Here is a 22,839-nt window from a genome sequence, read left to right as displayed (position 1 = left end):
GTGCATTGGCAAACCTGTTTTATATGTCCCTTCTCCATGATATCCACTGTCTCAGACTGCTCCCAGGCTACCTAGGATCCCCCAGTGGGGATCTCCCTAGACCCCATACAGCATTCTTTCCTGCACATCCTGGCCTCCTTTACTCAACTTGTTCTTTCATTCATTCATTTTTTAAAAATCTATATGAACTGCCCACTTTGTGCCAGGCACTAAAGATTCAACTATGAGCAAGATAATACTACTCTTTTCATAAAAGATCTAACAGTGCAGTGAAGGAGACACACAGGGTGCCAACAATTTACCAAATTTTGTGATAAGTCAATGGCCAAGATATAAACAAAGTACTGTGAGAGCAAAAAGGAGGAGACATTTAAGTCTGCCTGGAGACAGGGATGGGGTGTGTGGGGTGGGGGGGGACATCCAGAAAGAGATCAGCTTGTGCAAAGGCAGAGACATGGGAGAGAGGTTTTACATTCTTAAAGCTGTCTAAAGGGGATGGAAGGAGATAAATCTGCTTAGGCAGGGATGAGCTCAGGAATGGCCTTTAAGCCATGTTGTGGAGCTGGACCTTCTCCTGAAGGCAGTAGGGAACTACTGCAGGGTTTTCAGAGGGGAGTGAAAGAGTCAGCGCTGCAGTTGGAAAAAGCACAGGGAGCAGTGAAAAGCCTGGTTTGGGTAGAGAGTCTGAAGTCGGTAGATCAGCCAAGACGCAAAGGGATGCTGATACAAGTCAGTGCCACTGGGCTGGGGCTGGGGATGGATTTTATGGGTAGAATTGAGGAACTTAGGGAAACTGTAATAAAAAGAAAAGAATTTGGAACAGCTCCGAAGGTTATGGTTTGGGTGAGTGAATGGGTGCTGGTTCTTGACAGAGAAGATAATTTGGGGGAATTAGACCTTTTGACAAGAAAGGAAGTGGTCACATGCCATTTTTTTTTCTGAGCTCCTGTTTGCCATGGAGTTTTATGGTAATATTCTATATATTATAATTGAGTTGGGGGGAACCTTAAATTCCAAAGAGCAGGGAATACGGCTTTAACAGAGAAAAGTAGGGAGGAGTTTATCATCCAATAATCTAATAAATGAGCTCTGTTCAAATGAAACACACAAACCTACAGACCCACAAAAATCCTACCCCTCTTCTGTTTCCAAAATTCTCTTTTGCCCACTTTCCTTAATGGCCAAAGTCATGCATGTCAATAATAAATTCCTGTCAGATAACTGAAGTGCAGTATGAGAAAAGATAAGGAGTCTTTCTATGGCTTCAGAACTGAGTTAGGAGGAACATCCTTAGCATGGATTTTTTTTAAAGCTACTTCAACTGCAAAGCACCATCCCCTGGACCCAAGGTGAATGCCTAAGCCCAACCACCAAACTGTATCCACAAAAATGATCATTTTAACCAAAGAGACATGCACAGCACCCACCTCAGTCCCAGACTGAATTTCTAGCAGGTCCAGAACCTATTAGACCAGGGTCTCATCCTGACACATACAACCTCGCTCTGACTGAATTTTTCTGACATTACTCCCTTTTCCCCCTCCCTCCCTTCTCCTCTTTCCTCCTTTTGTCCTTTTCCCCCTTTTTCCTTTACCCCCTTTCCCCCATTCCTCCCCTCCCCCCTTTCCCCCCTTTCTTCCCTTTCCTCCCTTTCCCCTTTTTCCCCTTGCCCCAACTCCGACATTTTTGTACCTGCTTTGGAGCTTCAGCTACTTCTTCTAAGGCTTCCCAGATCTGGTAATCCAAAGCGTAGGCTGGTTCTTTAACCCAAAAATCAAGATGAAAATCAATCCTTCTCTCCCCCCCAAATAAGGTAAGAACAAACAAGAAAACCTCAAAACAACACCAGCCAAGAGAGAGAGAGAGAGAGAGAGAGAGAGAGAAGCCTTTGAGAGATGAGTCAGCCTGGATGCTTGCAATTACAAAGGAAATCAAAGGCCTTAGAATAAACCGTTTGTCATTGCCTCCTGCTCAAAGATAGAGGGCTAAACTTAAGAGCAATCATATGCTGCAGTTTTGCCAGTAAAATTGACACTGTCTTGCTTGCCTTCAAGTCTCTCAAGGCACCAAGAGAATACAAGACAGAAGTAGAGTTAGCGAGGCCAGTGTGCCCAGACAGGAAGCAGATGGAAAGGGTGGGGAGGAGGACAAGTAAGCAGGCTTCAACACCACCAAGAGACAAAGGTACATAGCAGGTTCTTGAGATCTGAATACTTGTCCTTAGACTTGGTTTTCCCGAGCTCCTCACAGGGAACAAAGTGCCCAGAAATCTCTCTGGCTCCGAAGTGTCTTCCCCTTCCCCCTTCAGCATGTCATGGGGCTGGCCTGAAGTGACCATGACATCCAAAAATACAGAAGGAAGGGGAAAGCAGGGCCTCTAAATTTCAGCCTAGAATTCAAAACATTTGCAAAAACGATATCCTTAGACAAATATCTGTAGTGGGCCCCGGAGTTAGAGCTAAGTGCAAAGCAGAGCTTTACAATTTCTTAGCTGTGTGACCTTAAGAAAATCAGTTGAATTCTCTGAGCCTCAATGACTAGCTCTATAAAATGGGGAAATGATACAATACCCATTTCAGCAGTTGTGTGAGAATTAAATGAATAATATATGTGTGATATTTAGCATTGGTTTTTAATAAACATGTTGCTCTTGAAGATTATTTGCAAAGGGCCCAAGTTTACCAGAAAATGTCAGGTTTCAAAAGTAATTACATAAAATTAGAATTTGCATCAATGAATACATCTTACTCTGATCAAGGATAGTAAAGTGCCTATATGTCTCAAAATTTATTTTTCTTTCAAACATCCAATTTTACATTGTCACTGGCAAAAGAAAGCATAATTATATTTAGATCAGTCAAAGGGCTAGGATATTAGCAGATGCCAAAGGAGAGAGTTTGAACAAAGAGCAGGGGGACACCCAGAGCAATTCTCCAACAATACAAAAAGGAGAAACACACATAAGTGGCATCAAGCCTGTTCCTCACATCCTCTTGAAACACATAGCACAGATGGAGAAACAAATTAACGTCAGAAAGGTCACCCACTTTGACGTTGTGAGGACAGAAATGCTTTCAGGGAAGCATAAATCCACAGCCCTCACATTTTGGAGGACTAATTTACTCCATTGCTGCCATCAAATAGTTGGGGATGGCACAGTGCTCACTAATAAACACCTATGAGAATAAAAGCAGGAACTGCACTGATGCCATCATTTGAATCCTTATAAAGTAGGCACTTTATGGCACCATCAGAATTTTGTTCCAAGCCTCTGATTGCTCCTCAGAGTTTGAGGAATTGATAGTGGATGAAGCAGGCATTACGTCTGGGTTATTCAAATGTCCACAGGCAGTGACAATGGATAAAGACACCCCCCCTAATATATTGCAACATGGGGAAGAGATACAGATTTTTAGATGAAAACATTTGGGCACCACTTTGGTCTGCTGACACAATCCACCCATCCCTGAGCATTAATGAGTTAGTCTTTAAGTTGTTATCCTATAACCTCCATTTCAGCAAAGGCTGCAGTTGTGATGAACAAAAATGGCTCATTTTATCCTATGCCATGATGGTGCCCCAGGAAAATTAAATTTTGGGACAGTGTTCTTCAATACATAGAGTCAGCCCATCATGCCATAGCAGAAGCTCATAAACTGGAGGAAGTCTGTTAAATTATGTTGAGAAAAGCTCTGGCTTCAGAAGAAGAAAAAAGGAATATTCAGGAACTGCTTAGTATATTAGACTGGATCAGAGAGAAAAAGGACCTTAGCCATCACCTAGTCCAAAGCATCCATTCCACAGTTCAGAAAACTGATGTTCAGAGAGGGACAGGAATTTGCCCAAAGCCACACAGCAATCTGACAGCAGAATCTAGACAAGAACCTACCTCTTCTCAGTCCTAGAGCTTTCTCCACTGCTCCATCCACCCTTACTCTTAATAGCTGCCAAATAACACATGGTTAACTACCCGAATCAAAAGAATGGACACATAATCAAAGTTTGATTCCATAAGCCAGGGGAAGTCACCTCTGAAGGCAGACAACCACCACAAATTACAATCTCTTTGTAAAAAGCAGTACAGTCATCATTCTATAGAATGTGGGATGCCCTTTTTAAAACCTTATTGGCCGAAGAAACAACTACAGCCCAGGATAGTGAAAGGCAATGTTTATGCTACAAATATCCCAAAGGATAGTGTAAACATGGTGACGTGACACCAAATACAAGGAACTATAGGTATTCTCACTATTATCTGCAGGATTTGTCAGAGTGCATAATAGTGCTGGCATCACAAGCCCTGTCACTGTCTGTTTTCCCCCTTTCGGTTGCTGCTTCTCGTATGTCGTGGCCAAAAAAGTGAAACATAAAATGTTCCATCAATAGGAGGCAACCTGAGTTTAAATGTCTAATTTGCCTCGTGTTTTCATTTTCTCAAAAGCTTTCAATATGCCCATTATCTCTGGGCCCTATCACACAGTAGGTGTGCAACAAGTGTTCCTTAGGTGAATCATAGGATTATGAACTTTGAGGGATTTGAGAGAACATAAAAGTCTCGTAATTAAAACAGGAACAGCTATTCGTGATTCATGGATAAATGAATCATGCTATTTTATTCTCACAACCACCTCTGGAAAGGAGGGAGGTGGGGTATTATGTTTCCCCATTTTACAGATAACAACAAACTGGGCTCGGGAGAGGTTGTGACTTGCGTGAAGTTGCACAAAAAAGCTATGGAAGAATCCGATCTGGGAACCAACTGTCCCTACCTATCCTCAGGCCAGGTCTTGCCTTTCCCACCAAATCATGGTATTTCTTGGTTGTTCGTCTGCTGCCCAGAACTGGAACAGTCTGAACTGTGACTGCATTCTTTCCTAAGAATGCAGCTAGATTTCTAAGGTCTTATTTATACACACTATTCTTGGGAAATGAGAGTAGAGATAGATTAGAAAGATCAGTTGATTGACTGATTGTTGGCTATGATAAGTAAATAAAATGATGATGATGATGATGATGATGATGATGGGAGAGCTGGCTCAGAAAAAGACTATTATGAAAGATAGAGGAAAGGAGTAGATAGAGGGAAAGAACACCAAAGGTCCTGTGTGTTCCCCCCACCACATCCCTCACACTGGCCTACCCCTGAGCTGAGAGGATGCCATCCTGGAAAGGTCCTGAGATATAGACTGGAACTTGGGTTCAAATCCTAGCCTCGCCCCATGTAAGTTCACACACTCACTAACCAAGTGACCTGTAGCACATTATCTCGTGCTTCTGAGCCTCAAGTTCCATCACCTTACGAAATAAGAATCATCATAATTATTAGCTGTGACTGTGGTAAAGATTAAATAAAAGACAAGGCAGAAGGAAATAAACCTCCAAAGGACACAGTGCTGTACCGAGGTGAGGAATCGTCCTCCAAAATATCTGAAAGTGAAATCTGAGAGTAAGACTGAGCAGAAGTGTCACTATCTGGAATGAGGCAGACAGCGTCCCTCCCTTGCACCCTCCTTTGAAGGCAAATATGGGTATTCACTCGCAGTCAGCAGGAGGCACACTTTTAGAGGGGATGAGTTAACCTGTTTCTTCACTGTGTCTTTCAGTGATCAGAGATGCAAGACAACTCTGTGTGGAGGGGGCACAGGGGTTAGTCACGGCTGTGAAATGTAGAAAAAATGAACTGGCCCACAAAAAGGATTTAGTCCCCACCTTTGGCTTCCACAGCACAGTGTGCAAGCCATCCATGCTAGGTATGGGAGAAGAAAGTGGGGAGTCATCTGGAGTGGAAAGCCCCAGTTTCTGACCTTGGGATCTTGCAGCCTAGTTGGAAGTCACATAAATGTTAAGACTCTGCAGGCCTGTCAAGAAAGGCCCATGGGTCTAATATCATTCTTCCCTACACTGATTTAAATAGATTTCCTCTCCCTTTTTCCTTTAAAGAATATTAAGAATTGACTATTTCCTCAGGTCTACTAGCACCAGGAAGACCCTTACTCAGCTGTAGGTTTTCAGTAAACTTTGATTCATTTTTCCCATCTTCTCAACTCCCCTGTCACCCCAAGCCCCCCTCTTTAGGACACACTTCCTTTCAAACACATGCATTCACTCTCATAGACATCCATGCACACACACACCCTCCAGCTCTTTCACATATGTATTTTTAGACACACAGACGCACACAGAATGTATTCGCTACAGCAGAGAAAAGGAGAGAAATAAGACTCTGCCATCAAGCATTTGTACCTGCAGACCACAGACCACAGCTGGGGCTTCTACAGAGTGGGCATGAGACAGAAAAGACCAATGGAGACACTCCCTCACACTATCCGAACAGACCCCTAGGAAGGAAACCTCTAGAATAAAGTTCTTCTCAGATTCTGTGCTGAGAACTACCTTTTCCCCATCTTTGTTTCCCCACCCCCACCTGCCTCTCATCTCCTTTGATCGTATCCTCCCCCCAATAAGCATCCAATTTGCTGCTAGTTTTCTTTTTCAAAATCCTGTCTGAGTGGCTGTCATAGAGAATTGGGGCTGTGGGAGATGTTTTCTCAGGTAGCTGTCATTCTAAGAATGGTATTTTAAAACTACATTAAAATAACCATATTTTTTAAATGTCTAACTATCTATCCCCTCTTCCAAATTAGACCACCCTCTCAGCTATGATGCAGTGAAAACAAAAACAGAAACAAAAACAAAAAACCCTAGACCAGGAATCAGGAGGCCTGCCTAGTTACTAGGCAGCTGAGTGGCCTTGGGAAAGTCGGTGAGCATCTCCAAGCCAAAACACGACCGGGGTAGTTTATTATCATCCTGTTTATCTAAGAGCACGACAGAAACACAGCTCTCAAGTCTGCAGAGTCCTTGATACTTCCATAGGACTTCGCCAACTCCAGGACACGGGGCCACAGTGCCGCTGTCCACGGCTGTGAAGCAAGGGCTCCCCTAGTCCTCCGCAGGCCTAAAGGCTCCAGAGAGCAGAGGAGTCTAAGCGGGTCTCCCAGTCTCTCCCTCCTGGAGCCGCAGCCCCGCTGTCTGCCCTTGACACACACACCCCTTGCCCTCCCCCACCCCCGCGCTCCGTGAAGGCAGAGGGAGGGGGAAGGGGAGAGAGAGGAGACCCGGCCCGGCGTGGACTTTGTGCCCTCTGCCTGGGCCTCTGGCTGCCACCGTGCCGCAGAGCGCGGCCTTCTGGCGGGGGTGCACCACACGCGTCCCGCCCCGATGTGGCTTGAGAGAACGCAGAAGCTATGAAGTTAAACAAAGCCCCGCGGCGCGCAAAGACGTCTCTCAGCTTCCACTCCCTGCTAAGAATGCGAAAAATTAAATCTTGCTCTCGAGCTCGAGGTCTGAACACTGAACGCGAAAACCTAGAACTTGTGAGCACTTGCGGGCTTCCTCTCCCTCCCTCACGTCGGGTCCTCCCTTGGACGACCCTCACCTCCCACTCTAGCCCCTCACTGGGCTGCATTCAAGCCCCTGGAGCTCTGCCCCTGCGCTACCTCTTGGCGACTCTCCTGGTTTGGCCAGGGAATAAGTGGCTGCGTGATCCGCTGGTCCGTCCTGCGGCTCGGCCACAGCCCGTCCTGGGACGAGGGGCTGCAGGCTCAGCGAGCGCTAAGCTCCACCGCTCAGATTCCCCCACTCTCTGTAAAGCCTTCCGCGGTGGGGCAGGGACTGATTCATAGCAATTTTCCACGTAGCAGCCAGCTGATTGCCTTACGCATACCTGTTTGCTAAATTCCCTGGGCTACTCCCACTGTTTCTCCCTGTACCCCACAATCTTCTCTCCCTCAATTCAAAGCTGATCTCTCCTTCAAGATTCAGCCCAAGGGTCCCTTCCTCTGAGTGCTTTGCAAATTTCCCCTCCCCTAGCCATGCCACACAATCTCACATTACAGGCAAAGGAAAGGCAGAAGTGGAGGTTTAGATGGCTAAGAAACTTACCAAAGGGCACAGAGATAATTAGTGGCAGAATCAAGAGGAAGACCCAGAACTCCCGGATCGAAGCTCAGCACACTTTTTGCTCCCTTTCATTGCTTCCCCTCTGCCCTTATTTGTCTGGCACTGGAGGGCAAGGAACATCTCTTGTTGGCCCTTTGCACTCAGGGACTGCACCAGCAATAGCCCCCTCCCCTCCTTGCCTCATGTTTCCAGCTCCTTGTTTCCCATCTTGTCCAGGGCCTTTGCTCTTGCAACCTCAGAGACAAAAAGGTCATTTTGTTCAAAGTCCAGTGCAAGAGCAAACAGAAGCTGCCTTCACAAAGTCCTCTACCCATCTGGATAAGAATGGTCTCAGTAACGCCCCCCCCCCAACCCCCGCAACACACACACAAAACTATAGTCTTCATCTTTCTTTCTGTACCTCCTTGGCACCTTGCAAAATCAGAAGGCACTCACACCTGCCCAAAACATCTTACCTTCTAATACCTCTTCCAAAAATTCTGCTTCCAATCTGCAGCCCAGCACTTATATGTACAAATCACTGTTCAACCAAGCAAAAATATAATATTCACAAGTACTAAATTTTCACATCTGATGCAACAAGGATAATACGGTCTTATAAATGCAAGCTCTCAAGTGGGGAGAATTTCAAATATGCAATTGCACCCCCTCCCAATTGGATTTTCTCCTCTCCTGGACAAAGTAAATGGACAAAGGGAAGGTGTTGTTGATGCAGAGGGACAGGAATGGAAAAAGAAAGGGAGAGTCAAGAATGCCAGAGACTATGGGTGACCCTGGCAAGAGGGAAGGAGCAGGAAGCAAAGCCTGGGCAAAGTAGAGAAGGAATGAAAGGGAGGGGAGAGGAAAGTGGGGAGATGCTGACTCCAGGTGTATACAGATACTGGGGTAGACCAAAGGTTCAGGGAGGTTGCTCTCAAGGACCTGGATTGGAAGTGAGATCCAGAAGCCCAGTGGCAAGTCTCTCTTACGCCCTAGCAAAGGGAGAGAGCTTCTGGCTCCAGTAGCAGCACGGGTGGCGCTCTTTGCACTTGAAGTACCACCTCACCACCATTAGGACCAGGAAGATGCCCTCTTCTCCTCCTCCTCCTCCTCCCTCCACCTCCTCCTCCCTCCCTCCGCCCCGACAGTTATTCCATAAATCTTACCCAAAAAAGGAATGTAATTTGAATGCTCAGGGCAGTTTTCCTTTCCGTTGAAGAAGAGGATCTCTCCCTCTCCTCCTGCAGAAAATGGGCTGGGTGCTACCCTTTACACATTCTAGAGCACCAGATCAGGAGAGGGAGAGAAAGGGAGGGAGTGGCAATTTGAGGCTGGTCCAAATTGTCCTGGCATATCTCTTTCTCTCTCTCTCTCTCTCCATCCCCCGTTGGAATTTTCTGTAGCCCCTCCTTCTGGCCCTGGCAGCTCTGCCCCCCTTCCTCACTGCAGCATCCTAAGCCACTTCTCCCACCTTTGTGATATGGGACTGATATAGGGGTGCATCTTCCTGGTGATGCTTGCTTTCTAACGTGGGATCTTAGACTAATACACCACAGAAAATTTTAGTTAAGAGTGGGTGGGTGTCACAGAAGATGAAGAGAGAAACCCATTCAGATAGCCAACTGCCTTGTCAGGAAAGCATCACAGGTCGGTGTTGGGAGCAGTTGGGAGACATGATTTGAACCCGAGTGCATACGGAGCCAATTTGTGCAGAAAAATAGCAGATTGTTGGCTTGGGTTGTAGTGATCACCTTGGTAACATAAATACATAAATACTGCATGATTTAAAGGTAGATCACTGAAGATCACTCGGTGTCCATTTTCTCATGTGCAAAATGGAGGAGTAAATGCTCACCCTATAGCTCTGTGGGAAAGAGGGTGTGAAATAACATCAGTAAAGTACTTAGCACACGGCCTGGCACAGAGCCCCTTACCCCATGAAATTCCTTCGGTGTTGGCCACAGGAGGGGAAAGAGATTTCCCAAGGTTGCATAGCAAGCAGCGGACTCAGGATTGGAACACAGGTATCCCAAACACCCCCCTAAGAAGGGTGCTTTTCACTTTACTTCCTCCTCTGAGAAGGCTGCCAGGGCTCTGCTTAGGGACCCAGCTGGAGTGGAAGCAGGGAAGTGGGTTAGGAGCCGATTCTATGCATCTGTATATAGAGACTCTACCACTTAGCACCAGTCCCAAGGGCTCAGGCTTCTGCTTCATCCACCTCCTCATCCTCACTCAGGTAATCTCCCATGTCATCTTGGACTGATTCATTGCCACTTTAGCGCCACCTCTGCTGCTCAGCTCTGAGACTGTGACTCACCCTCTAGCTGGCCAGGGCCTCTGCCCTCCAGGAAAGAGGCTTTCTTAATTGACCGCAGAAACCTCCGAAGCAGTGCAACAACGCCCTTCCAGGCAGGCTTAGAAATGGACCGCTTTGAGGAGGAGAGGAAGAGCCCCTCCCCCAAAGGCTTCATCCTCTTCCTCCCCACAGTGCCGGGGGTGCCGCTTCAAGAATCCTCTCTCTGGATTCCTTATGATAACTCCTTTGGTGTCCTCAGGTCTCAGCGTTTCCAAAAGATTTTACCCAGGACATGTCTTTGCCGCCTGTATACAGCCACAGTGCTGTGTCCGGCACTGTGCTAGGCACCCACAAGACATAAGGTAGGAGGCGATGTCCCTGGCACCCAATGAGTGCTCACAACAAATTTTTTGAAAAGAGTAACGCAGTTATTGGAAAGGAGGAGAACACGGGTAGAAATAAAATAGGTAGTACCTGTGAGGAGTGGAGGTGATGGACAGAAGGGCCTCACCGCTGCCCCAAGGACTGGGTCTGTGACCTGGAATGTCTTAAGACTCCCAAGTGGCATCACTAAAATCACTGATGCAAGCATTTCCCTTAAACACAGACCGTGGCTTAAATAATTGAATGCTAACTGAACCACTGTCCGTCCTCTGCCTTTCTGGCCTGGCTTGGGGGCATCATCTGGGGGCCACATATCCCTCCCTCTGAGTCCTCGATGCCCCAAACTTTCAAATCTTTATCTTTGATGAGGGTTGGGGAGAGGAGGAGGGCCTGGAAAGGAACGGAGATCTTCCAGATCTTATCCGGGATAAGCACTTTCTTGCGTTTCCTCCTCCCAACTTCACAACCACCCCGCCGACCTGATTCAGTGACTTGCTAAACTAGTCAGCTACCCCACAGAGTAGGGATTCGAACTCTAACGACTCTCGGAAGCCTCGGCACCGCGCTTTACACAGTGCGCGGTAGGGGGCAGATCCTCTTCCTCCACCTCTCCTACACCCGCTGTCCGTCTCAACAGAAAGGAGGAAAGCAGGCGACAGGAGCCAAATGGTCATCTGGCCGCGGAGCCTTCTGGAGTGACCCCTGTAGGCTGTACCCCAGAGGTTCCTGCGGGGTCTACCTTGCCAGGAGTACAAAGCACCTTTGGCGACTCTACCGCCCCCTGCCGCCAGTGGCTCCCTGGCCTTGGCCGCCGTCCTCAGGAGGTCTTGTGCGCTATGAAAACAAAAAACAAAACACAAAAAAACTCACCGGTTGCCCAAGAGCTGTAACGGGCTGGTGCGGGCTGCAGATAGCTCTACCAGATTTGGTGACAGAAGCGGGAGGGAGGAACATTTATGTGTCCTACTATGTGTCCAGCGCGGGGTCAGTGATTTTTATGCAGAAAATTAGTTGCTTTGCAAAATAGTGAGTTCTCCATTAAGAGACGTCTTGAAGCTAGGTTAGGACAGGTTTCGCCAAAAGCTTCTCTGCAGATCTCAACTCCTTACTTCTTGAAACCAATAAAGCCCTCCACCCCTAACAGTTGTCCACTCTTTCGGGGAGGGGAGTAAAAAACATCCCTTGGGGGACAAAGGTCAATGCGGTGTAGGGGTCTGGGGGGATGGTGCAGGAGGAGGAGCCTCCCGGGGGGTCGTTTATACGCGGAAGCAGGGTCCCTGCGGAGCCTTCACACTCTCCACCCGCCGGCGGATTCCCCCGACCTTCCAGTTTTCCCGGGTTGCGACCGGATCCCGCCTGGACCCAACTCTATCCCTTTGCTTGGGACGGGGGAACAGGCGCGTTAAGGGGCGCGTTAAGGGGGCAACACCTCAGGTCAAAGGGAAAAGAGCGTCTATGCCTGCACTGCCTCGCCAGCCCATCCTCCCCCCTCCTTCCTTCCCCTCCTCCCCTCCTCGCCCCCTTCTCTTCCGCCCGGCGGGAAGGAGGGGGCGGGCTGTGTGTGTATGTATGTATGCATGTACGCGTGTGTGTGCGCGCGCGCGCGCGGGTGCTGTTCCTCTGTATGTGCGTTCGGTATGTGGCTGGATGTGGGGTGTGAGTGCGGGGCGCACGTTTTAGCCCGAGTGCTTGATGTGAAGTGTATTTGGTTTGCGCTCGGACATGGAGTGTGTGTTTTGTGCGATGTTTGTGTGTGCACGCTTGTAGGTTGTACGTTTCTGCCTGATTATAGTGTGACTATGTGGGTGCGATCTGGATGTGGGTGTGTTTGATGTATGGTTTCTACCGGAGTTTGTGGCCGTGCTGTGGTGTGTATATGTGTGTAGTATGCATGTGTGTGCCTGTTGAACCTCGTGTGCATACGTGTGTTTGGTAGATGTTTACCCTTAGATGTGCTGTGCCAATATGAGTTCACGGGTGGCCTTTGTTGGAGTGTATAGCGTGAGTGAGTTCATGAGCGAGATGTCTTTATGTGAGCTTACTTAAGGTGTGTGTTCAAAGGTTCATGTGCATGAAGGTGTAGGGTGTGTGGGTCTTTGGGTGTGATGTGTTCATGTGTGTGGTGGGGACTCATGTGGCTAGTGTATGTGCTCAGATGGAGGGTTGGAGACCATGTGTATTTTGGAGTGGGGTTGCAGCCTGAGTCTATGAGTATGGTGTGTGAGAGAACAGGGTTGTCTAGAGAATCCAAGTGACTGTGTGCTTGGTGGTGTGTTTTTTTTTTAATTGGGGGTGGGGGCATCGTGCCAGGACTGGGCCGAGGAAGGAGGAAGGGGCCCGGCGACTGGGGCAGGGTCGTCTGCTGGCCTGACCTGTCCTGTCTGGGTCTGCCTGCCCCTGGCTGGTGCCCTCCAGGCCCGCTGGGGCAGGGTGTGAGCTTACCTGGCGGCTTAGAGGAAAGAAGAGGAGGGCGCTGCACGTGACTGGTCAGGTAGGCCACCTAGGGGCGAGGTGCAGGGGCTGGTGGGAGTAAACTGGAGAGATTCTTGGTCACTTGCCCGACAACCCTTCCCCCACCAGGATATCCCAGTCCTTGCTAGCTGAGCCCAACTATTTGCTCAGGGCCTTGTTGTTTCACACCTCCTTGGCTTTGTGTGGGCAAATCCAGTTGCCTGTTATCCCTTCCCCCCTGGGCCTCCTGACAAACTCCTACTTATTTTTTGTAAGACTCAACCTAAGAGTCACAAATCTTTCTCTGCTTTTCTGGACCCCTCCCTCCCAGTTGAGGGCTCCCTCCTTTGAGCCACCATAGTTACACTCTTCATACTTCTCATGACATGATCATACTGCAATTTTTGGTCTCTCCATTTAAACTCTGAGCTCCTGTAGAGAATGCCCGGTATATAGTAAGAATAATAGTAGTGATCATCATAATAATGTTACCATTTATTAAACACTTATTGTGCACCAGGCATCAGGCTAAGTGCTCTTACATGCATTACCTCCTTGAGTCCTCCCAATGATTCTGTGGGGTAGGTGGAGCTATGATTATTGCTCTTTTACACATCACACATCAAGCTCAGAGAAGTTAAGTAACTTCCCCAAGATCACACAGCCAGAGGAAGGTGGAGCTGGTATTTAAATACAGGTTTGCTATGTTCCCCAATCCTTTCTTCTATACCAGGCAGCCTCACCAAGAGCCTCCTGATTCCTGCTAGGCATTGAAATCTCTATCAAACAGTATCATTTCCTAACAAATCTTTCTTTTGAGTTTACTGACAGCACCAAGAGTGTTCAGCATAATTATTTTCTTTGTCTCTCAGACAGCTGGTACCTTCTCCACCTAATTACCTGCTTTGTTGACACCTCAAAATCTTTAATTACTCTAGGCTCATAAGCACCTCACCAGCTCCAGTTCTGGGAGCTCTCCTTAGGCTGGTGCTGAAAGAATGATCCGAGAATGAGTATTTTCTAGCCATAAGATCAGGAGAATTGGGTATGGAGAAGGTGAGGGGTCAGGATGGAGTGAGGGAATGATTTCACAGCTCCCCCAGACCCGTTTTTACAGCATTACCACCAGAACTTGGTATGCAATAAATTTCAAACAGGACAGGCATCTTCATATGAAGCTGCACATAGAAAAACAAGCAGACCCCCCCCCCGAGAAAAGATTCTTGAGTGGCCCCATTTTGTATTATTCATGTTTGGTGGGGAGCACTGTACTTGCCTAATGGGGTTCATGCTGGTCTAATGCTTTCCAAGCAGCCTCATATGAGAAATCCAAATTAAAACAATACATTGCATTTGGGGGAACACATTTATTGGGGGGGGTGTCAGGCCAGTCACGGCTTCCAGCTCAGCCCCTGGGGAACCAGCCTAGACTGCTGCAAAGGGGTCAGGGGGTGGATAGAGAGGGACAATTGAACTGTGGTGAGTCACTTCACCACTTTTCAGGGGGGAAAGTGAGAAGCACGATTTAAATTGCTGCTGTTATTATTGTGCCCTTTCGACTGGCACAAATGAGCCTGGTGTGCGCTGGAAAAGCAGCTGGAACACCCATAAAGCTTCCGCCAAGCTGGGCCTGGGGCAGCACCTCATCCTGGGCAGGCAGAAAAAAAAAAAAAACATTGCCTAAACTAATACGTAGCCAGAAAGTTTCCTTTTGAAAAAAAGGGGGGCGGGGATGATAGAGAGGCCAGTCTAAGTTACTCACCACCCATATGAGGAGTTCGTGGAAACTTCCGTGTCTCCCACCGTTTAGTCTCAGGCATTTGGCTTTCCTGCTACTGTGGGCCAGTCTGACACCTCCTCTGAATATACCAGCTTCACCAGCACTTCCTCAAAGTCACTCCTGTGAGGCTCTCCTTCTTCTAAGGTTCTCTTCCTGCCTCCCATCCCAACACACATACACACACACACACACACACACACACACACACACTACTTGGAGCTTAAAATTCCCACTATACATCTCTCTCTCTCTTTGGAGTTCATAACATGAGGATTATATGGGGAATTGTAAAAGTGGAAAAATGCTCTAATAACCCCCATTACTCTCAAATGTAAACAGAAATTTGCTTGTTTTCATACTAAAACAAACTGTAGGGGCAAGGCACAAGTGTGAATTTTATTGAGGAGAGAGATCTTAGTTTCCCCATGAGAGTAAAGCCCTTTACCTATGACAATCTTTACCTCTTCCATGGGGGCAGAGGAGCTTAGGAGTGAGACAGCTTTGAGTTTATATCCCAGCTCCATTGCTTATTTGCTGTGTGATCTTGGGACAGCTACTTCATCTCTCTGAATCTGTTTTTTTCATCTGTAAATTGGAGATACTATCATCTGCCTTAGAAATGCTCGGATGACTGAAAGGGGTAGACTGTGGAAAGCGCCAGCCAAATGCCTAACAGGCACAGTAAACATTCAAGAAGAGGTTAATTCCCTCCCTGTACCCCACCTCCCGTTATATACCCCTGAGTGTCTCAGCTACTTTATTCAGAGACTGAAGCTGCCTGACTGAGCTGCCAATTTTCCTCATTACTGATGTGTCTGACACTCTTGAAATAGTCCCTCTTCTTTTAGGACAATGTTTTGATCAGCCTAATGCAGCCCGGGAAGAACTGGACCCTTAGTCCAATTCTCACTCTGCAGTTTCTCCTGGCAGTGTTAATGAGACCAAGGTTTCAGTGGTAATACTCCATGGAGGAAAGTTTCAAACTACCTGCCCAATGTCTAGACTCCTCCTCTCCGACCCCAGTTATGTCCTGAACTCCCCAACCCTCACTTCAGACCCAGTCCTGACCCAGTCTCCTAAATATGTGCCATGGTGCTCAAGGGAATGACAGCGTGACTATTTCCTGGTTAAACCGCCCCCCACACTTCCTGTTTTGTTTATTCACCGCTACCCTAGAAATTAAAAGGGATTTCAAAGGCCACCTTTTCCATAGTAGCCACCAAAGTTGGGAGGTAGATGGGGTGATGAGGAGAGAGATGATGGGTATTTTTCTGAGATAAACTTTGCAGCACGCAAATAAAGTTCCAATTAGCTGTTTATCAAGTAAAATCTACCCTTCGCCAAAAATGGTAAAATGAGAGAAGACCCCAATCTGCGCCCTTTCCTCCCTGGTGCTGTTGCCTCCCTCTAGAGACAAAAGCAAGTCACTACAAGCTAAAGCTGCATTTTAAGCAGGAAGTGGTAGGGGAAGGTTAAAAAGTTGAGTCTAGGGGGGTCGATATAATGCCAGAGAAGTATAATAAGCAGAGAAGCACTGAGATTCGAGGCCAGAAAAAGCTCTGAGAGGCTGGGCTCCAGGCGTTCCCAGTCTCTGGAAGATGCATTCACCTTCTCCCCTCCCCCACCCCTCTTATTCATCGTGCATGCTACCACTCACTGACCCCCAGACTCCAGCATGCAGCATTATCTCTTCTTGAGTCCCTCTGAGGATTTAGGAATTTAGAAAAACTTCTCCAGTGCTTGCTCATAGCTGCTTCTGGGGAGGCCCTGCCACCTCCGCTTGGAGGAGGGAAGAGGGAGCGGAAGCAATAAAGGGTCAGCCATACCATACTTCTGGCGACCCAGGGGTTTAGCATAGTCCCTGGCCACTTTCAAAGCTTCCCTGAGTGCAGGGACCTATCGGTGGCTGGGTATTGGGTGCCCATGCTGAGAAAGCCGTGTGGTTTCCCAAGAGATGTATCTGAGACGTGACAGTAGCTGCCAAGGCTCATCAAACGTGCCATCTACCTACTTCTGCTGATACATGTGAGAACAAATGATACTGTCAGAAGGAAACAGAAAGCGTTTCCTAGTGACTCAGAGCCCCTGTAATGAGGACACAGGTGGTATTTACACTGCATCTTCCAGCTGAAATGTGCACTTCTTCACAGAAAGGAATCTATAAGTAATCAAATAGACCGAAGACCAGAATTTGGACTCTGGGCAAGGGAACAGCAGCAACGTCATACAGACCACCCAGTAATTGTCTATTGTATATCAGCACAGGGCTAGGAGCATTGCAAATGTTCTCTTTTAATCTCACTCAAGCTTTGAAATCACACCAAACAGGGCCAGAATCCTTGCTCAGCCACTGTGTGGCAGTGAATAAGTTACTTAACTTCTCAGAGTTTTTGTCGTCGTCGTCTTCTTCTTTTGGTTTGTGTTTGAGCTTTTGTCTTTAAAATATTGGTAATAATACTTACCTCATAGAGTTGTAATGAATTTTAAATGAGATCATTTATGTAAAATGACTGGTCCATGGTAAATATTTGGAGAAGGAACAAAGCACATCTTTGATACCTGAACCATAGAGGGTATTTAGTGTAATTGATATTACCATATGAATATGATTACTCTTATTTATAACCTGGAAATGTAGGCATTATTATATCATTTGAGAGATTAAATAACTTGCTCACAGCAACATTACAAAAACAGGCCTGGGACACAAACCAGCTCTGCTCCTTCCCACCCAGTTTTAGAGGACACTTCATGGTCATTAGGGAGACCACATTTGGCTGACCTGATCTAGACATTACATTTAAACTAAAATTTGAAGGAAAAAAGCCCTTAAACACTGTATAGTGGGATTCTAGGTTGTCATCTGGATTATTTGCATATCATGGGCCCTGTAATAACCTTTTGAAAACATTTTTAAATTACAAAAGTGATGTAAAAACAAACCTGATGAAGATTTTAAGAAACAGAAATAACTATTTTGACACCCACTTAATAGAATCTCTTACTTGACCTTCTTGCTGAACTTTCTTCCAGTCTTTCAAAAATGCATACTTGACACAATTGTAATCATACTGTTTCCCACATTGCTACATAGTCTTCATGAACACCATCTTTATGGCTGCAGACTAGTCTAACAAGTGGTACGTCATACAGTCTGTTTAACCATTCCACTAGTGTTGGATGTTTAGGTCATCTTAGTAGATTAGTGTGAACAAAGGAACAATGTTGCTTTCACCATTGCCATAATCACCCTCAGGGACCTGGTGTCCTTCTCTATCAATGCCCAATAAGCTTTTTGTCATCTGATATTTAAGCTTGATGAATGTCAGCTCTTCTGCTGGAATCTGAGGTACTTTTTGCAAGAGTTTTATTTTCAGCCAGTTTTCATCACACAGATTCTGTATATTAGCCTCATGGTGCGTAAAGTGTGGGCTAAACCAGGAACCTAAGCTCAAGAGCGGCATTTTTTTTTCCTACAGATAAATGTCTTTTGAGGTACAAATAAATGATTTACAAAGGAATTTTGGGAAGTCCTGCTACTGGTGAATGGGGGTGCTAGTCAGATAGCGTGACCAGGGGAGTAGGGTGTCACACTGGCAAACTTGCCCCAGCTCTGAAAAATTATCCTGTTACAGCTCAACCAGGCCTGGTCTTAGCAAATTGATTGGGTCCCATCTCCAAGAAAAGATCAAATTTTTATATAAAATGGGCCCCGAGGTCCCTTCAGCTTTAGAGTTTTGGCTGCTTTACAGAAGCCCAACTGTCTGAGACTAAATCCAATGCCAAAAGCAAACTGGAAGAGACAATTTCAAGTGGATCAATTGTGCTGTCCATTTCCCTGGGAATGAAGACCTTTCTGGGCCACCATTCTTCCCAGATCTCAATGATGCCTTGTCCAGATGTCTTCGTATCGTTGTCCATTGTCCACTGACAACCTCAAAAGATTACTCTGGCATACCAACTATCTCCTTGGAAAGCAGGGGTCTGTGGTTTAAAGAACATTTAGAATACTTCCTCCACTCTTTCCAGTCAGTGGCCAGCTACTTTCCCCCACCTCTGATGCCAGAGGATTTCTGGAAGGCCTCTGAAGGAGGCACCCTGGGCAATTATAACCCTATGGAATAGCAATAATTAAGCTTCGTGTTGCATGGCATTTGTCAGGGGGGAATGCAATGAATGGGTTCTTACCTGGTCAAAAAAAAAAAACTGTACCCAAAGACTAATTACTTTCTGCAGACTGATATTGTGTGACTTAAACGAGATCATACACATAAAGGATTGAACCTAGGGCCCAGCATCTTGGAAGCGTGTCATAGATAATTGGCTGCTATTGGATGAGTAATAGAGCTGGTGTAGGCAGTGGTGTGCCACCGGCATATGTGGGGAGCCAGGCCTTACCAGACTGGAAATTCAGTAGCAAATCTAAAATCTTGCACTTGGGTTCAAACACAAACACCTACTAAATACAGAATGGAGACTCTAAAAAGAACTTGGGTTTACCTCTTCTTTTTTTTTTAAAGGAAGCTTCAGTCGAAAGTACTTCCAAAATAAACTATTTGTGTGAACTGTGTGGCATGTATATGGGATTTGTGTATAGAATGTGCATGTGTGGTGTGGGCATATTGTACTCCGCGTGAAAAGTACGCTATGCATGTGAAGCGTGTGTGTTTGCACATTCGTGATTTGTATGTGGCCGTGTGTTAAGTGTGGAAATGTGTACATATGTGTGAATTTATGGCTATGTATCTGTGTACCATGAGTGTAATGTACGTTTCCAAAAGAGGGAGAGTCAGCCATCCAGGACTATATTTACAGGGGCACAGCTGGAAGTCCTCTTTTGGCCAGATCACTAGGCATTCACAAGTTGGAGAGTGTTCAAAGAAGAGCAGCTAGATGCGGGTAGGAGCCTTGCAGCCATGTCACGTGTTAAACAGATGAAGGAACTAGGGAGGTTTGGCCTGGATAAGAACCCGGGTGAGTGGGGGTGGGGGAACAGGGAGGGCTGGCGCTGTTCCCTTGGAAGGATCATGAAGGTCAGCGCCAGGGCCAGAAGGACATAGATTTGGGTTTGGTTTAAGGAAAAGCCTTCAAATTCTAATGAGCAAGGGTGTTGTTAGATGGGAGTGGGCTTCCTTGTGTGATACTAACCCACTCCCAATAAGGTATTCATAAAGGAACCATCTTATCCTTGATCTCATTGGAGTCACACCACAACCTTGTAGGCCAGGTAGGGGTGAACGGTCCCCCCTACCCCCTTTTAAGTATGGGGTGCCTGAGCCATAAGGCCTTAAAAGGCATTTATAAAACTCCCTCCCCCCCCTTATTCCGATTTATCAGGATCACATAAACCTGAAAGAACGTACAGAACAAAAAGTTAAACTTTCTTTCCTTCTCAGGCTTGCCAGAGACTGTACTTGAATTCGCTAAGCATGCTGTAGTCCCTTAACAGTATGTCAGACTCCTGGGGTGATTCTCAGCAGGGTGCTGAGGCTGACAAGAACTAAAAGCAAATTTTTGCTGAAATAAGTTGCTGAGGCCCACCCTCTCCCTGCCTCTCCTCCCCCGCCTGTGAGGGGGCAGAGGAAAGAAGAGACAGCCCCAGGTTTGGTCTATGGCTGGTGACCAATGACGCACTCTCACCAATATAGATTTTGGAGGTGGAGACTATGGAAAAACAGGTGGCAGTGGGGGCAGGTGGCAGCCTGGAAGGGGTGGGGCCTACCAAGGGGGAGTGAAGGACAGTGTGGGTGGGGGTCCTGGGAAATCTCAAAAAGAAAAAAATCAGTCTCCTGAAACTTTAAGGAAAAATAAAAACAATCGGTTTCCAAAATGTGCCTCATAGAAGCCGTTCCAGGAAAGGGGTGAAATGCCACCCACACATTTTGATCCGTGCTGTGATCTTTGCACACCTATGGCCTCGATTCCCCAGGGAAAGGGGAACCGAGCATTGATTTCAGACACCCAAGGAAATACCCAGACTAAAGACCCCAGGTCTTCGACCCTGGGATGTTTGGGGCAGTGGGCAGTTGGCAAGGCTTCAGCAGAACCAGATTTGCTGCCAACTCCTTATATGACCTTGGGCAGGCCTTTGCCGTCTCTGGGCTTCAGTGTCGCCATCTCTTAAATGAAGGGGTTGAATTCGACGACTGTAAGGGGTCAACGGTGATACTCTGTAGTTAAGATTGGGATGCGAGGGACAAGCTTCAGACGAAAGGACACCCCCTCCACTCCCATCTTCAGAGTCCCTGGGCCCTGACCGTCCTGCCAGGGACGTTCCCCCTCGGGGCTTTAGGGCCCTTGGGTGGCGAGACGGCGCGTGGGGCCCCAGGGCCCCGCAGTCTCCCTGCGCGGCAGAGCCAGCGACTCCGCCCCCGCGCTCGCCCAGAGTCCCGCTGGGCCATTAGCGGGATTGCTCACGGTTCCCGGCAAAGCTGGTGATTTATGCGGGGCCTCGACGGGGCAGTCCCTGGAGCCAGGAACAATTAGCTAAAAGCCAGCGGGAAGGGAGGCGAGGGGGCGGCGAGCCAAGCCCTAGGGCGCCCAGCCGGGGCTGCAGCCGGCCGGCAGCCCGGGCCCCGAGCACCCCGGCCCCCCTACTCGTGGGCCCCACTCACCACGGCGGGGGCGGGGCTCAAAGGCCGAGGCGAAAAGGCAGTCCAGGATCCACGCCATGACCCGCGCCGAGTGCCGGCCGCCTTGCAGCTGGCTTCCGCGCCGTCCCCGCACAGGGCCGCCCTAAGTAGCCCCCGGTGACCACGCCCTGAGCCGCACCCTGCACCCAGCTCGGAGTGTCTTGGTCACCGGACACCTCGGGCTTGTCACGAAGGGGGCAGGGCCTCAGGGGAGCCCCCCCCCCCCCGCCGGAGGAGAGGCCGCGGATCCCACAGCCCCTTCCCCCACCCGGAGGGAAGCCAGGATGCAGCTCCTGTCCCGGGGAGCTCACTCTGAGGGCGGGACCCTGCCCCTACCCCAGGGAGCCCCGAGTCTGAGGGGAGACGCCACCTCAGCCCCGGTGAGCCCCGAATCTGAGTGGGAGGGGAGATCTCTGCCCCCAGGAACCCTCGATCGGGTGCATAAAAGCCAGCCTGTCCCCAGGAGTTTGCCGGCGAGATGGTGCAACTGTCCCAGGGAGCTTCAGATCTGAGGGGGAGGCTGTATCCCAGCCCTACAAACTCCCACGTTTGCAGGGACACATCATCTCTGCCCTCGGGAGACCCAGTCTAGAGGGGAAGCGGTGTCTGCCCCAGGAGCCCTGAATCGGAACCTTCTGTTTTAGGGGAGGCATCACCTCAGCTCTCGGTAGCTCCAAAATTGATTTTAAGTCACTGTTCCATTCTACAGAACCAAGAATGTGAGTAGGAGAAAAAGAGCTTTGTCCCCACGGAGCCCCGAAGCTGAGAGTAATTTTACTGCCCCTGCCCTGCGGTTCCCTCAGGGAAGAGGGAGATGCTATGCTTCCTTAGAACCTCCGTTTTTAGGGGGTTGATCTCCAGGTGAGAAGAAAGAATGCATTGTCAAGTATGTATAAGTATGGGGGGGGGCAGTTGCCGCTGACTTACAGATTCCGCCGCCTATACTTTTTGCTCAGGGCACTGGCATAGGAGGGGCACCAACATTTATTTTTAGAAAGAATTTGATATTTGATATTTCAATGGGGGGTGGTACTGTGTTGGATTTTATTACACTTCTTCTGTGACCTTGTATTTTTAAATTTTAAATACATATGGGGGCAAGTACCATAAGGGGTTCAGTGTTTAGGGCATCTGGTAGTAGTAGACCAACCCTGAGTTGCTTAAGTCCATGAAGCCCAAATTAATTTCTCCCCCAATCCTCCATTGGTAGTTGTAGGGACGTGACTTTGTGCCTTGTTTTTCTCCACTGGGAAAATGGGGCTCTGTCCATCAAAATTCTAGTGAGGAGGTAGCAAGAAATATGAAAAATCCTCTTCCTACAGCTTGATTGCCAGCCTGAGGAGTGCAAACCGCAA

At 47.9% G+C, this 22,839-nt stretch overlaps 1 protein-coding gene across 1 annotated transcript in view; it reads right to left on the bottom strand.

Moving 5' to 3' along the window:
• The window catches only part of ARHGAP36 (Rho GTPase activating protein 36), a gene marked incomplete at its 5' end in the record, with an annotated part of 31,135 nt that extends 9,611 nt beyond the window's left edge, over positions 1-21,524 (bottom strand). The window contains one exon of the mRNA XM_080795302.1: positions 21,467-21,524. Coding sequence (XP_080651428.1) covers positions 21,467-21,524 — 58 coding nt within the window. The remainder of the gene's footprint in view (positions 1-21,466) is intronic.
• Between the last annotated feature and the right edge of the window lie 1,315 nt (positions 21,525-22,839).

This window comes from Martes martes, assembly GCF_963455335.1.
Source record: "Martes martes genome assembly, chromosome: X".
In the NCBI taxonomy this organism is placed as follows: Eukaryota; Metazoa; Chordata; class Mammalia; order Carnivora; family Mustelidae; genus Martes; species Martes martes.
The sequence above is the reverse complement of the archived record's forward strand: the minus strand, read 5'-3'. Positions and strand labels throughout refer to the sequence as shown.